This window comes from Thunnus thynnus, chromosome 17 (genome assembly GCF_963924715.1).
Source record: "Thunnus thynnus chromosome 17, fThuThy2.1, whole genome shotgun sequence".
Taxonomy (NCBI): Eukaryota; Metazoa; Chordata; class Actinopteri; order Scombriformes; family Scombridae; genus Thunnus; species Thunnus thynnus.
The window spans coordinates 29,485,797-29,501,891 of record NC_089533.1 but is presented as its reverse complement, the minus strand read 5'-3'; the positions used below and the strand labels follow the sequence as shown (position 1 = coordinate 29,501,891).

The 16,095-nt window shown below is 41.1% G+C and overlaps 1 protein-coding gene across 1 annotated transcript in view; it reads right to left on the bottom strand.

Moving 5' to 3' along the window:
* The window catches only part of rbfox1 (RNA binding fox-1 homolog 1), a 100,696-nt gene that overhangs the window by 67,537 nt on the left and 17,064 nt on the right, over positions 1 to 16,095 (bottom strand). The window contains exons 3-7 of the mRNA XM_067570434.1: positions 13,203 to 13,349; positions 8,566 to 8,619; positions 5,990 to 6,082; positions 717 to 777; positions 76 to 129 (exon numbers count right to left, since the gene is read on the bottom strand). Coding sequence (XP_067426535.1) covers positions 76 to 129; positions 717 to 777; positions 5,990 to 6,082; positions 8,566 to 8,619; positions 13,203 to 13,349 — 409 coding nt within the window. The remainder of the gene's footprint in view (positions 1 to 75; positions 130 to 716; positions 778 to 5,989; positions 6,083 to 8,565; positions 8,620 to 13,202; positions 13,350 to 16,095) is intronic.

Below are 16,095 nucleotides of genomic sequence, written 5' to 3'. Positions count from 1 at the left end.
GAACAAAAAGAATAAGGAGGAGGAAGATAACGACAAAGGAGATGGTGACAGATGGAGAAGGGCATGTCCTCCTACCTGCATAGAATTCTGGGCTATAGACAGCGCTGACCACTGGATTTAACTTCCAGCCTGAAAAAAGACAGACAGCAAGACAAAGAAAAAGACAGAGAGGGAGGGAGACAGACAGAACAGGGAACATTTTTTTTATTGTCGTTAGTTTATATGCCCATTATGTTCTGATAACAGTAAGGTCACATGAAATTTTAATGAGAGAACAAAGCCTTTTTATTTTTGAGCTTATACCTCCTTGACATGTCAGTTGCCAAGATAATTTTCATTGTCTGCTACAAATTACATTCATATACAGCAAACTAATGTACTTGGATTATATGTTCTAATTACATAACAACAAAACATTTATACAGAACATATCTGTAAGACCAGGCAACTCAATGCACTTGGTTATAGGGGGATACACCAGTGATTTAATTTACACTTATATAGAGTTGAAGGGCTTGCGAGAGACAGATTAAAAAATTCAATGTAATATCCTGATGTTTACTCCCTGTTTTGGGTTAATTCTCAACAAGACAAGAGTCTGTGGTCATGCTAGCAGCTCTATAAGGCTGTACTTAGGCACAGCAGTGCTTTGAGCTAAATGCTAATGCTAGCATGGCAACATGCTCACATTGATAAAGATACAGACTTGGCCTTACCATTTGCATAGGGATTGACAGTCTTCTTATTTGTCATTACTCGGGCAGTTGCATTGTTGACCTACAGCAGGTAAAGAGAGAGCTCCATGACTTATGACATTTATACATCAGTAGTAAGTGCTGTACTTGTAAGAGTAAATCTGCATGCATAGTCTCCTAATGTTATAAACAAAGGAAATGTTCCAAAACAGAGGCAGTACACTGTACATGACAAACACTCATGTCATTTGTATGTTTTCAAAATTGCATTCAGAAACACTGAAAAAAACACATCCAAAACAAATCAGTTGTCTTTATCATTTGCATATTTTCTATCTTACGACGTTTTCCAGCATGCTCTCCCCAATTACAGTGACATTTCAATAACATATACAGACAAAAGTAAAGAAACAACAGATGCACATGGCAAAATGTTTTGTAAATGTATAGATGCATGCGGTGGGGAGGAGAAGGAGGAGTTAAAAACACACAAAGAAAATGTCATTGGGGACAAGGGAGAATATAATATGTTGGGAGCATTATGCAACATCCAGTCAACCTTAAAACGCGAGAAGAACTGTTGTGACGAAAGCAACACAAAGCATTCACATTTGGACAACAGCCTCTCTGATTCATTGCAAGAATAATTATTAAGATTAAAAAACAACCAAAGAAAACAGATGTACTGAAATCAATCAACCAAGTCAATCAATCAACCAATCAAATCATTCCAAATTCAAACAATGGCTAACAGGGTAAATTAAAATAAGGGTGCATTGTCTTCCAAAATAAAATAAAACAAATTAATAAATGGGTTTCCAACAGTCTCAGATAGATGTGCAAACTAATTCATATCTCAATCAGTATCGCTCGCACACGCTTCAAGAGAACACTTAGTGAATGGACACGCACGCCGACACGCAATAAAATATGTATGTCATTATACAGCATCAACTCAACCACAATTCAAAAAGAAATATCACGTGAGTTTTAGCGTTGAAAACGTTCCAAAGAGAGAGGAAGAGAGAGAGGAAATGCTGGCAGAATGGCTTGCTCGCCCACACTTACCATTCCCAAACCTTTTGGCCCCGCCCACTTGTTTGTGTACTGTTACCGTTGTAACTGTGTTGGATGGGGCCCTAAACAAGCTACCATTGGAAGGATGGTGGGGGGAGGAGGGGATGAGAAAGGAATAAGCAGCATCTTACTCAGGTGGCCAAGAAAACTTTGCAATCATTCCATTGCACAAACTCTCTCTTTCAGCTCTCTCTATACAAGCAGTTAGCCAGTTTCTTAAAGCATAACTCAAGCCATTTTGTCTTGTCTTCATTCATCATAGTGGTTGATTTGGACCAAAAATGTCTCAAATGATTTATTACAATATTACTGAGTGACAAAGTCTCCATAGGCAGGAGGCTGGGTTCGATGGATTGGTCAACAAAAGACTGCTGTTTGTTTCCTGTTTCCAATGACTAGTCAACATTTTTTTATTAACCATGACTATACCCATCCCCTAACTTTAATTACATGGTAACTATAGTAACCATGATGACAAAGGTCCCCTAACCTTACCAAAGTAGTAATTTTAACCCTAACCCTAATCTTAACAAAGCACACCTAAACAATGATCTGTCCCTAAAGCTGACCAAATCATGTTTGTGCCTAATCCTAACCAGACCTTAACCATAGTGTTGTCACATCATGTATCATCGATTTATTTTTCAACCATGGCTGTAACGGCTTTGTAAGGCACTGACAAATGGTGTCTTTCTAAAGGGCAGTTACAAACAACATTAGTTTAGTAGTTTTGTTGTTTAAGTTGGAGGACTTGTTGGTAAATGAATATAATCTAAAATCATGTTAATCTTTGATGCTATATGGACAATTTACCACTTCCTAATCTATTGTCATTGCCACACTACTTTCTCTGCCTTGCTACATGTACTGGTGCAAAATTCTGTAGCTGTCTGATCATGGTGTTGATTCAATAGGAAAGCCACTCAATAAGATAAAAGATACAGATAAAAGATGTGGAGTACATTGTTGACAGTTGGACAGGGGGAATGTAGGCTGAGAGGAGTTGACACCGATGAGGGTTGACATGGATTTTGAGTTTAGAGCTGGCCATCAGAGTCAGATGAAGCAAAGATGTCAAAACTCCAGAGTCAAGTTCGATTAGAAGATATTATAAACTTAAAGGAAATTGTTGTTATTACAAATGTAAGATCCATGTTGAAACACAATGCTGCATTTGAATGGTTTTGGATATGTGAGATTCCTCAAGGCAGAAGAGTGACACGGGTAAAGTTGTGTGTATTTGGTGGTGCAGTATGTGGGAAGAAAAGGGATGTTTGAAATGAAAAGAGAAGGTAGTAGACCTTGGACTAAACCTTAGAATCCAGTATCTTCCTTACTTTAACTTATTGAAGCTTCACAGAGCGGGAGTCTGTACTTTTGAAGTGTCAAGGTTGGTGGAGAAATAATTGCCCAGTTTAGCTTTTGGCTCTTCAATGGGTCTGGAAATACTGAGCATACTGTGACTGAAGGGGACTGTCAAAGTGAATTTTGCTGATATGAGTTCTTTAGATCATGATGGTAAATTGTGGCCTTATTGGTCTGACCTTGGTTGATGTGCAACAAGGATGTGAAGGGCTGGAGTAGCTTTGTATGGTCTACATAAAACCAAAAAGAATGTGTAGTGCAGCCAAAAGAGGAGAGATTTGGTCAATTGCAAAAACATTTTGCACCACAGCAATTGAATAGATAGTGGTGTAGTGGCTAATGAATAAGGGCTATGAGCTGCAAGAGCCACAAGATAAACATTAGGTTGTTGAGAAGGACAGGAGTAGTGTTGAGGGAAAGAAAACAGGACCAGCATGAGGTACATTAATGAGAAAGCCTGGAAGAACTACTCACAATGGGTGTTGATAGGATCCTTCCATTGATTTGATGGAATAGAAGAAACAAAGGACCAAAGCCATGTGTCAGAAATGACTGAAAAAGAGCAGAGGCCAAGATGCAAGCAAGGTGACTATGTCATCATGCGGATTGTTTGTATGTTGCGAATGCAGATGCGTTCATCCCTGTGTTTGCAAGGTCATTCAGAAAGAAACAGAATTCGTTGAGGGAGCAGGCACAGGGGGTGAGGTAGAATATGTTACCTGTGTGAACCCACAAGGTTGCTTGGGCCCTCAGAATGGCTGGTGATAACAAATTGTTTTTAGAGAGTCACCTGGAGCAGGTGCTTTTGTTGACCTGTAAGGCCCTTTGTGAGATTATAGAGTATGTGATATCCAAATACTTGACTTGACTCCAGTATTGCTAGAAGTGGCAATTTCTTATGAGCAACCTGGAAATGTGTAGGTGAAGTTTTCAGCAGAGACTGCTGTTTTGATTATTAAGTATGTAGGATATGAACCACAAAGTGGCATGAAAGTTATAATATAGAAGAAGGCGTGGTAGGAACCTTGGCTGCTTTTTGTTTGCTACTCAAATATGGCAGGAGGAGAGTCACTGTCCCAAGTGATGGACAGTACAAGTGGGGTCTTGTTAACAAGTGAGGGCAAGATGGAACACAAGATCGACTGATGGATCGGTGCAGCATCCATTTTAATGTGGACACTGTATCAAACTGTTGTAGTGAAAAGGGAGCTGAGACTGAAGGCGAACCTCTGGCTTTACCAGTCAATCTATATCCAATGTCATTGGGGCCAAGGGAGTATTATGCAACATCCAGTCAACCTTAAAATAATTAGAACTTTGCAAGAACTATGGTCATGAGCTTTGGGTAATGACCACAAGAATTAGATTCTGGATACAAGCAACCAAAATGGGTGTTCTTTGTGGGATGGCTAGGCTGACCCTTAGACATAGAGTGAGGAACTCAGACACCCGGCAGGAGATCAGAGTAGAACCACTATTCTTTAACATCAAAAGAAGCCAGTGGAAGTGTTTTGGCACTGTGCTTAGGATTCTTCCTCACCTTTCTTGCTTTCTGTTGAGGTATTGTGGGGGCATTCAGAACAGCCTGGAGGGAATATATATATCATCTGGCCTAGAAATGCCTCAAGTTCCCTCAGGAGGAGCTGAAGGAAATGACTAGGAAGAAACATGTCTGGGCTACCTTGCTTAGCCCACTGCCACAGCCACCAGGATAAGTGGTGAAAAAAGGTTGGATGGATAGATGTAGGAGACTTGCTGTGTTGCCAGGGAGAGCCTTTGTCAGGGTACAATCATAGTAACAAATTATTATCAATCTATCTGTAGGTACAACAGATTTACACATTGAATGTTATGAAGGGTCAACGATAGAAAAATGCAATAAATGGAAGTAAACCCAAAGGTGGTTCAAAAAATCCCCAACTTGTGATTGTTAAACAGTGTTGATTCTGCCCAACCATCAGAGATTTATGTGATTCACATTACAGCTGCAGCCCATGTGGTAAAGTCCACATTGCCCATATTTTAGTATAGACTCAACAATATGGTTCACAGTTGGAAAAAAGATAATATGGACTCTGTTGGGTGTTTAAAGCTCTGCATACAAGTCACAATTCAAGGAATTAAAATCATTATGTTGAAAGTCAGGTGAAAAATGGACAGAGTTATGCTTCAAGGTTGGTGTCTAGCTGCTGTTTCTGAGTGGACACAAGAAACTGAAATAGCACCTAGGTAAGGTCATGCCACTGAATCAGGTTAGTTGTGAACCTTGCATTTCACTCTCCAGGTGTCCTCAAATTCCTAAGTACTTCCTCTGTCCATGGATAAGCAAGAATTGAGGACTTTTTTCTGGGGGGAAAGCTCTTTTCTTTATAAACATAAGAACATCTTTGCTTTTGAACATTTATGACCAAAATCCAAAGCAATCTTTGCACCTTTCTAAACACAAATATAAATATATCTGTGATACCTGGGTTGTGTGTGGATTTTCACTTTTAACTATTTGGTGAGGCCAGTGTTCTTTTCAGTACAAAATCAAGTAAAACAAAAAAAGTAACAACAAAGTAAACAAACAAAATATAAAACGAGCAAGGTCTCTCACACACAGTAATGTTAGGCTACTTATATGTCAACATTTATTTTTGTTTGGGTTAAGGAAAGGAACATAATGAGGCTTTGATGACTTGACTATTTGATGTAATGGGAAAGACAGCACAATGGAATGTGGTGGTAGGCTGTCAAACGCTCACATACACAAATACATATATACACAAACACACATATACAAACACACAAAGCGGAACAAGAGAACGGGGAGAAGGAAAAAGTTGAAAGAAATATTTGAGAACATGCACCTCTATTTTACGGCCTTCTACCACGGTGCCGTGTAATTTCTCTCTGGCCCTGTCGGCGTCCACACTATGTTCGAATGTTACGAACCCGAAACCCTGCATGCAGGACGGAAAGAGGCAAGAACAACATGCAGATTATTTTGTACATATTATACTCAACATTACAGTGAGCAATGGCTTGTTTCCATAGGAGCACAGTAGACAAAGAAACAAAAACATTTACTACTTCTGACTTAATATCCAATATCAGCTCCTATCCAATAATATAACAGGTCTGGAAAAACAGCAAATTCATTAATGAGAAGAAATTGACCCCTTGCAAAGCCCTGCCCCTTATGGTTCTGTTACTGCTCTTTGCCTGCCAAGCTTTCCATTCTAGTTTGGCACATATGCAGTTGAAATGTTAAGGGCAGATACAGACCAAAATGGATGCAAACACGGATACTACACTAAGCAGACATGTTAAAATGATTGTCTGGGTGTACAGTCCCCTTGCAGAAATGTGCAGATACCATTTACATCATGCAGTCCCTTGCAGCTGTTGGGAAGTTTAATCTGCACTTTAATGGTAGCAGACATACCACTCATTCATAATAATTAGTCATTAATTTCAGACAGAAGTAAAAAAAAAAAAAGCAGCCTTCTTATTTTTAGTTAGTGAATGTTTATTTGGCATTTGGAAATTTAAGTTAGTGAGTTGGCTAAAAGCTCAGTCTCTGGATGACTCTTTTTGAAATGGGAACCCTGCTCATGGGTTTCAAATATGCACTTGAGGCCTACATACAAGATATCATGCTTCAAGATTGAGTCTTTTGCTGTACTTTTGCATTCTTACCACTTGAGGATCCCGTTATTTCACTGTTTCAACACTTACTATAAAAAACATACTTGGACAAGAGACATAGAAGTTGCTTGGCTCAGTTAACAAGGTTTATCTGGGATTGTTGGAGTGCACATTTTCCTAAATCCAATTAAGAACAGGATAGAGCCTTCAGGCCTCGAGGGTCAATCACATATAATAATAATAATAATAATAATAATAATAATAATAATAATAATAATAATAATAATAATGTTACAGCAGGGGTTTTGACAATTTCATAGAATGTACTGTAGTTAGTAATAAATCAAGTACTGAAATGTTCCTCTTGCAAGGTGGTCTGGCAAATACATTCCTCTGATGAAGTCATAAAAGAGGAAATTAAATCTACCAAAAGAGTGGAAGGAAAATGAACTTCTTTATGGCTTGGCATCATCAATAAAAAAAAAAAAAAACAGACTACGGTTTTAATGAGAAGCAATGCATGTCAGCAGAAAAACAGAAAATAATCTTTCTAAACAGCTCAAAGGAATTTAAGAACTTTAAATTGAACTTCATCTTCAATAAACAATAGTCAAGCTCAGTATAAAACATGATGTCTGGTCAGAGGAGGAGAGGACGTTTTAATATACCAGTATTTATTAACTATGACCCACTGGTTTGGTAATGAAATAGAGAGGAAATATACTTCATTAACTTTGAACATCAATCTGCAGTGCCGTCAGTAATATCAAAATCATGTTGTCCCTTGTTAATGTTTACAGTTTATCATTGAGTATATCACTGACATATTGAGTACATATCGTGTTGCTCCGTAGCTCAGCGTTTTGTTTTGTAACACTAAAATGCTGCTACATTATTGTCTGTTCTTGTGTTCTCATGGACTTGTGAAAGGCATCAATCATGGGCCAAGTGTTGTCCCAGTTCAAAGTCTACATTTAGCCGTGTATGGTCAAAATGTTGCTGCTCTGGTCAGTTTATCAAGGATGCTTATGGAGCTGATTTATGTAAACCTGGAGTAGACAGCTATTACAATTTTCCTTTTAAATTGAGTGTTGATTTGTTTTAATATTGTTGATAAATAAACTATTTAGTTTATCAAAATAATGCCTACTTTAAAACTGACTGCAATGTTTTCAGAGAGGTGAGGGCCTGCAAGCAGGGTGAGGCTGGCTGGTCATCACAGGACGTGGATCTCCTCAGGGCGGTATTAGAAGTAACAGTTATTTTTACAATACTTGGGAGGCAGGAGCCTTGTGTTTATTTTTAATCAACAGTAGATTTGTGAAAAATTGTGTAAAAGTTTTGATGTAAACTATGAAAGTCAATCATCAGGGGGCCAGATTTGGCCCACGGGCCACTATCTGCCTACCACTGAAGTATGGTGTATGATATTAACTTTGGTTTTACATAAAATATACATTACAGTGATGGTACAGTTGTACTGAAATGTATTTATCTAAGCCCTACTGAAATGGTGTAGTCTGATTGTAATGGAATGGGATGTAATGGGAGTTAAAATTCATAATTTGCTCAGTTTTGCTCAACTAATAGAGAGGCTTTAAAGGAACATTTTTCTTTGTGGTTCCTGTGTTACTAAAAGTACATTGAGAGACAGGTCTAGGTTTACACACAAAAAAGCAGAACTATGTCTAAATTTAAACCAGAGTGTTGAATGATAGATATGTTTGAAGCTGTTACCATAAAAGCATTCAGAAAAACTGAATTTAGAGGCATGCTTGGAAAAAGCACCACATACCTTAGAACCACGCTCATTGAAGATGATTTCCACATCTAAGATTTTGCCAAATTGCTGTAAAAAAGACAATGGTTAGTGATCAATTTTTAAATCTCCTGACATATTTAGTTTGTAAGGATATTGGTTATTGTTATACTCAAGAAGTAGATGATTCAACAGAAAATTAAAACCTCACTTCTTTACTTCTCTTTTCTGTTAATTAAAATTGTACCAGATTCCACAGTCAGGCATAATTAGGGCAGCCTACCTTGCTGTTGGGTCCTACCTAGGTCCTGAGCTGTGTTGCCGGCACATTGTGGTAGCCTCGTTCTGAGTTGAGTCATGGTATGTGTGCATGAGAGAAGTGAGTGTTGCTAATTGTTCTTACCTGTTAACTTCTTACACAATTCATAGTGTATAGCTCCTAACCTTAACCCTAACCCTTCCACTGTATTCCTTCGCCAGGGCACACCCACTGCTATTGGTTGGATCAGACCATGCTAACCTGATTACAGCCCCAGAGCCTGTCCGTCTAGGCCCCGCTGGTGGACCAGCAACAGTGCATACTCAGCTCGGCTGGGCCCTCCAGGGACCGGATGGACTCCCGCAGTATCAGGTTCGAGCACAGCAGTGTCTGTGGGCTGCAGTTGGTCCAACAACCAGTGACGACATCTACCAACATGTAGAATACATCTACCAACATGTAGAATGCCTGTGGCGGTTGGATATGCTGCCATATCGAAGTGATAAACTGGTAACAAGATCTTGGCAAGACCAGGAAGCGGTGGGAACCCTGGAGGCCAAGACCGAAAGAGTGACAATCCTCCCCCCTCCGGATCCAAGATGCATCATCCTTAAGGGCTTCAAAGGAAGCACTGATGCCGAACCTCAGAAGTACTGGAAAGTGGCTGTGTCGAGGCAGGGTATGTGACAAAGATTGATAATGGGGTTGCAGAAAACACAGGGGAAGCATGGTACTTGCCACATAACCTCATCAGCCATAATGACAAAGATTGTCTGGTGTTTAATTGTTCCTTCGTACATCAGGGTACCTCTCTGAACCAGCAGCTACTCCCAGGACCTATCCTTGGCCCATCTTTACTGGAAGTGCTCCTGTGGTTCCGGCAGCATTCAGTCACCATCAGTGGCGACATTAAGGCCATGTTCCACCAGGTCAGGCTGTTGCATGAGGATAGGCCCTTACAATGATTTATATGGAGGAACATATGGAGAGAAGACCCACCAGACATCTATGAATGGCAGATTTTACCATTTGGCACCACCTGCAGCCCATGTTGTGCAATTGTTGCTGTCCAAAAGCATGTGAGCTGGAAACAAGGACATACTGCAGTCAGTGGAGTAGTGCTTTTATGTGGACAATTGTCTGCAGAGCCTGACATCAGCTCAGTCTGCTCAACATCTCATAGACAAAATGCAAGAACTGCTGGCTGCAGGTGGTTTCGAGATTCAGCAGTGGGCCAGTAATTGGCCTGCCATTGTGGAGCATCTCCCAACAGCTGCATGTTCTGCAAACATAGTTGTGGCTCACTCACACCGACCCACAGGAGCCAGCTCTAGGATTAAAGTGGCACTATCCCACAGATGTGCTGGGCTACAAGCACAAACCTCAAGATCAGCACACCCCAACAATTAGGAACATATATATGGTCCTAGCTACCCATTGTGATCCACTGCAACTGCTAGTTACTTTCACTACTCAAGTGAAGGTGATTGTGCAGAAACTCTGGAGCAAGCAGAGGAACTGGGATGACCCGAACCTCCCTGTTGACTTTCTGCAAGCCTGGACAGCATCGGAGCAAGAGGTCTCCAATCTCAGTAGCATCACATTTCCCCGGTGTTATGTTCCCTTGGAGATGGACACTAAAGAGGCAGTGTATGAGTGCCACATCTTCTGTGATGCCTCTGAAGTAGCCTATGGTTCAGTGGCCTATGTTGTTGTGAAGCACAAGACATCATCCATACCGCCTTTGTCATGGCATGATCCAGAGTGGCCCCCAGGCATCAACTGTCAATTCCACGCTTAGAGCTCTGTGCAGCATTGACGGGAGCCCAACTTGCCAGCCAAGGAGCTTACTCTACTCATCCGACAGACTACTATGTGGACTGACTCGACCACCTTCCTGACGTGGTTACTGATTCTTGACGGTTCAAGGTTTTTGTTGGGACAAAGGCAGCAAAGGTGCAGGCGTTGACTGACCTGTGTTCCTGGAGATATGTGGATTCATCTGATAATCCAGCAGATGACATTAGTAGAGGGAAATGCTTGGCAGACCTGGCCAGGTAAAGCCCATGGAATCAGGGGCCTCCCTTCCTTTACAGCACACCAGAGCAGTGGCCAGCAATCCCCAAATCTGCTGTGCTGTGGTGTTGCTGTGCAACAGGCCAATCCTAGCCTGCCAGATGTCACACAGTTCATCTCCTGGAAGGCACTGGTGGCGACTACCTTGCACATCCTCCACAGGAAGGTGGCTTCAGATGACCATGCTCCAAAGACAGACTGAGAGAGAGGCTGAGGCTTTACTCTTAAGAAGCTGTCAGGAGGACTGTTTCCCCGAGGAGATGAAAGCCCTTGCAGCTGGGAAGCCAGTCTCACCCAGCAATCATCTTGCTGCTCTCATGCCCGAATTTGACAAGGCCTCAGGTCTGATCCAAGTAGGTGGTAGGCTCAGAAGCATGGAAGGTCCAAGCACAATTGACATTCATCCGGTCGTCTTGGATCCCCATCATGCCAGCACCAGACTACTCATTAGGGAGTTTAATGAGCTCCTTCTCCATCTGGATCCTGACAGGGTTTCTGCCAAGATGCAATGACAGTATTGGGTCCTGTGGGGCAGACAGGCAATTAAGCAATACCAAAGAACCTGTGCAAAATGCCAGCGATGGAGGGCTAAGCCTGTGACACCTATCATGGCCGTCTTGACACCAGCTCGCCTAAGGCTCTATCAGCCCCTCTTCTTTTCCACCAGCGTTGATTGTTTTGGGCCATTCATGGTCAAGTTGGGCCACTGCACGGAGAAATGATGGGGAGTCATTTTTAAATGCCTCACCACCAGCTGCGTACACCTAGACCTCTTTAACAGTCTAGATGTCAACACTTTCTTGCTGGCCTTACAGAGGTTCACAGTCAGGTGAGGGCAGCTATCTGGAATTCTCTCTTATCAGGGAACAAATTTCCATGGTGTGGAGAGAAAGCTGAGAGAGCCCTATGCAGCCACAGAGCTACAGACTGTGACAAATAGCAGACCATCAGATCACCTTCAAGCTTAATCCACCTAATGCTCCTCATTTCGGTGGCGCATGGGAGCGCGAGATTAGATCAGTTAAGAATGCTCTCCGAGTGGTCATTGGAAGTCAGTTGGTTTCGGAAGATGTTCATGGTTTTGGTGGAGGCTGAGTACATCCTGAATGCCAAGCCCCTGGGGTACACATCCTCAGACATCACCAATGTGGACCTGGTGACACCCAATATGCTCCTCATGGGGCCGCGGGATGCCACACTACCTCAAGTCGCCTATGTACCGGAGCCACTGACCAGACGCCATTGGCACCATAGCCAGACCATCTCTGACCACTTCTGGTCCCACTTCACACGCCACTATCTCCCTGCATTGCAAGGTCGCTCCAAGTGGCAATGACAGGTTGATGACTTACTTTGGATTCTGTGGTTATGATATCGGACCCACAACTGCCACGTGCACATTGGCCAGTAGGCAGGATTGTTAAACTCATACCAAGCGCAGATGGACACATCAGATCTGCTGAAATGAAGGTCCAGAACCACAGTTACCTCCGGCCTGTTGCTCATCTCATTCGACTCCCATCCATTCCAGATGAAGATACTAAAGCTGCATCACCTTAGGGAATTTAATTGTTGCACATGAGCTTAACTCATGTGGGAACAGCTGTACAAAATTCCCCGGTCAGGCATAGTTAGGGCAGCCTACCCCGCTGTTGGGTCCTACCTGGGTCCTGAGCTGTGTTGCCGGCATACTGTAGTAGCCTTCTTCTGAGTTGAGTCATGGTATGCATGCATGAGAGAAGTAAGTGCTGCTAATTGTTCTTACCTGTTAACTTCTTACACAATTCATGGTGTATAGCTCATATATTGTGCTTCAAATTTAGATTGTGGAGTATTATCACAGATAATTGTGAATTACGTTGGTAGACATTATATTCCGGCTACAAATAAACTAGTCAGCAAGCTGCATGTTAACTACCCAGTTCATTTGCATTGTCAAAGTACACTATTCATTTGTATTGAAATACATTGTTTAATTGTATTGAAGGGAAACATTTCTTGATATTGTGTTAGTAATTACTCATAGTGACTTACATATAATAGCTGCAATATTCATTGACAGCAGAATTAATATGTTCTATCACACTGTTGGCTGTATATTTAATTTCTGTTCTATTGTTATGCCTGTATTGCAGAAACCATATCATAAGCTCAACTTCAGTAAACAGTTGAATGGCATATTCTGTGTCCATGTCATCATTGCTTCTCATTGGAGCCCCCAGGGTGAAACAGGCATACATTAGACCAGCATCTGCTCTAAAAATTCATTATAAAAACACTGACCCGAACTGTCTTAAATTTCACAGATGTCATGTATGTCAGATATTGTTGTACTTACGCCGAACATTTGCCTGAGGTCTGGGTCTCTGAACCTGAAGGGGATGTTGGAGACATGAAGTCTCTTGGGTTGGGCCTTGCTGTCTGTGCTTTCAGGTACAGTCTGTGTTGGTGGCTGACTGTCTGGCTGGGCAGCATCATCTGTCTGCTGGAAAACACAATAAAGTATCTAAATAAAATATGTACAAAGGCAATTCCAGCAGCCGTGAATGCTTGACATCCTCTTGCATGAAACTATGATGTTTGCTTGAAAAGTAACCATCAGTATATTTTCTGTATATCTGACATTATTTAAAACATCACCACGTGACATTACCTTCTAAGTCAGCTCCCCTCCATGCAAGTGCCTAAACTAACCAAAAGGAGTCCCTACTGCAGTAAGCTTTCTCATCTGCAAATACAACAAAACCAAGGTCCCCTTTTAAGCTTTCACTGGAGCTTTAAACTGAATCTTGCTGTCTTTATTAGGGAATGCTCAGTTGTCATGAACTTGGCTCAGTTTGAGGTTGTGATGTCAGCTCTGTTTCTGATGTTCCTACAGTCTCTTGTCCAGGGTCCCTTCAGTTTCACTGATGTTCCAAAGCTGTTTGAATATATTTTTGATTATGTGAAAGGGGTGTGTTGGTCTTTAATGTTTGGTCAGTTCTTACATGAATAACTCACATAACTGTGGGAACACAGTATCAGGCCACTGATCCATGGAGCCCATGAATTAGGCAGAAGTTATAAATAGCAATTGAGATGAAAAAGGAGTTTGAAAAGGAAAGAGTTAAAATATGCAAACACAGAGACATAATAGATGCTCATGCACACATATACAGAGTACCAGCAGCAGTCTGTGTTTGTCCTTTAGCTCTCAGTGTGAGTGAGATCAATGGCTGTTAAATACAACAGAGGACTCTACAGTCTCCTATTACGCTGTGTGTGTGTGTGTGTGTGTGTGTGTTACAATAACTGTTTGTGTGTCTCTTTTCTGGCTTCAGAGATGCTTTTTCAAATCATGTGTATCAATAACAATATAATAAAAATAATTTTATATATACAGTATATAGCACCTTTCAAAACAAGTGTTCTATAGCAAAAACAAGAAATGAGAGGTATATCAAATCTACAAACGAGTCTTCTTGTTCAAAAATTAATATCCCCTTTTAGAGACAGAGGTATATTAAATATTAGGTAGGCTACAATTCAATCTAATACAAATACCCAAAACAGTCAAAATGGGGTTTGTCCAAAGAGGTGTTTTAATCAACACACAGTGTGACATTATTTGGGGGTTTCTAGTGATCATGTTTCCATCCTTCTTAGGTTGAATAATAAATGTACTGAGCATGGAAAGTGCTACACTAAATTTACAATCCTATAAGGAAGACAATGTTTCCCATTCCTCCTTTTTCTTTCTTTCTTTCTTTCTTTCTTTTCTATCTTTCTCTGTCTCTTGCTCAGAAACAGTCCCAGGCTCTAAGCCAGCTAAAAATACAGCCTACTTGTGTGTGTGTGTGTCTGTGTGTGTGTGTGAGAGAGAGAGAGAGAGTGTGTGTGTGTGTGTGTGTGTGAGTGAGAGTGTGTGTGTGTGAGTGTGTGAGTGAGTGTGTGTGTGTGTGTGTGTGTGTGTGTGTGTGTGTGTGTAAGCTGGAAAAGAAGCAGCATAAGACCAACAGACTGCAAGTCTTCCACGCAACGCCTAGGTATATACCGGCACATATGGAAAGGGATGTACACACACACAGCAGCGACTGCCATCTGTGCAGAGCTCCTCGGCGGCGACATCCGCCTACACTCACAGCGAAGAAATAAAACAAACAAACAGGGAGACAAAGCATCTTATCTCATCCCTTTTGGCACCAGAAACTGATATGTGAAGGCCAGGCTGAATGTAGATTGTTTTCTGACACACTGGAGATATCAAAGAGAAATGATGGCCAGTTACAATATAATGTAACCTGTGGTTACAATGTGGTTTTGTGAAGAGGCTGTTTTTTCATAAAAAGCTTGTATTTTAAGTCATTCTTTTCTCTAGAACCTGTTGTAAGGAGACAGAAAAAAGTAGAAAAACAGAGGAAGAAAAACTGAGAGTTCCCAGTCTTAGTTTAGCAATAGCATGCTAACATTTGGTAATTACCACTCAACAAGCCTACAGCAGAGGCTGATGGGAATGTCCTCAGTTTTCCATGTATTTGGTCATAAGACAAAGTGTCCCGTAGTTTTGGTCATTGATTTTATCATTTATGATAACATTATATTCAGAAAACAGTATTGGCTGTGCCAATTGTCTGCATTTATGCGTGCCATGTGTTCTTAGTATATATGCAATGCCCAGTGGCAAGAGTAAGACCGACCACTCAATGCGCGTTTACACTACAAACCACATTCACCCACTCACTCACACATGGATGGCAGCAAGCTACCACACAGGGTGCTGACACAGCCATTAGGAGTAGTTTGGGGTTCAGATTCATTCTTTACCTCACAAACAGCAGCTTGAAAAATGAAGTCTGAACATGAGGTCCAACTTACTTTCTGGAGTTTGCAACCACATCTCATGGCTCTCCTCAGAGGATGGAGCTGCTCAGTTGTCATGTCATGTGATAAAAACTAAAGTAAGTATGTAATTTAGGTCGTGATAACAGGTGGTCACATAACAATTATGGTGATATAAAATTATTTAACAAGAAACAATATATTATACAACAATATGTATGGTATATATAAACTAGACTAAAATTGGTCACAGCATTGACACGGAAGAGGTCAAAGGTCTTTGACCAGGAGTCAGAATAATCACATCTGACACCGCTGGGCTGGATGCATCATAATATAAAATTGGCCACAAATACATTAATTTATGGAGAATTTCAGTCTCCAACATAAAAATGACTTTCTTATTACTTTTC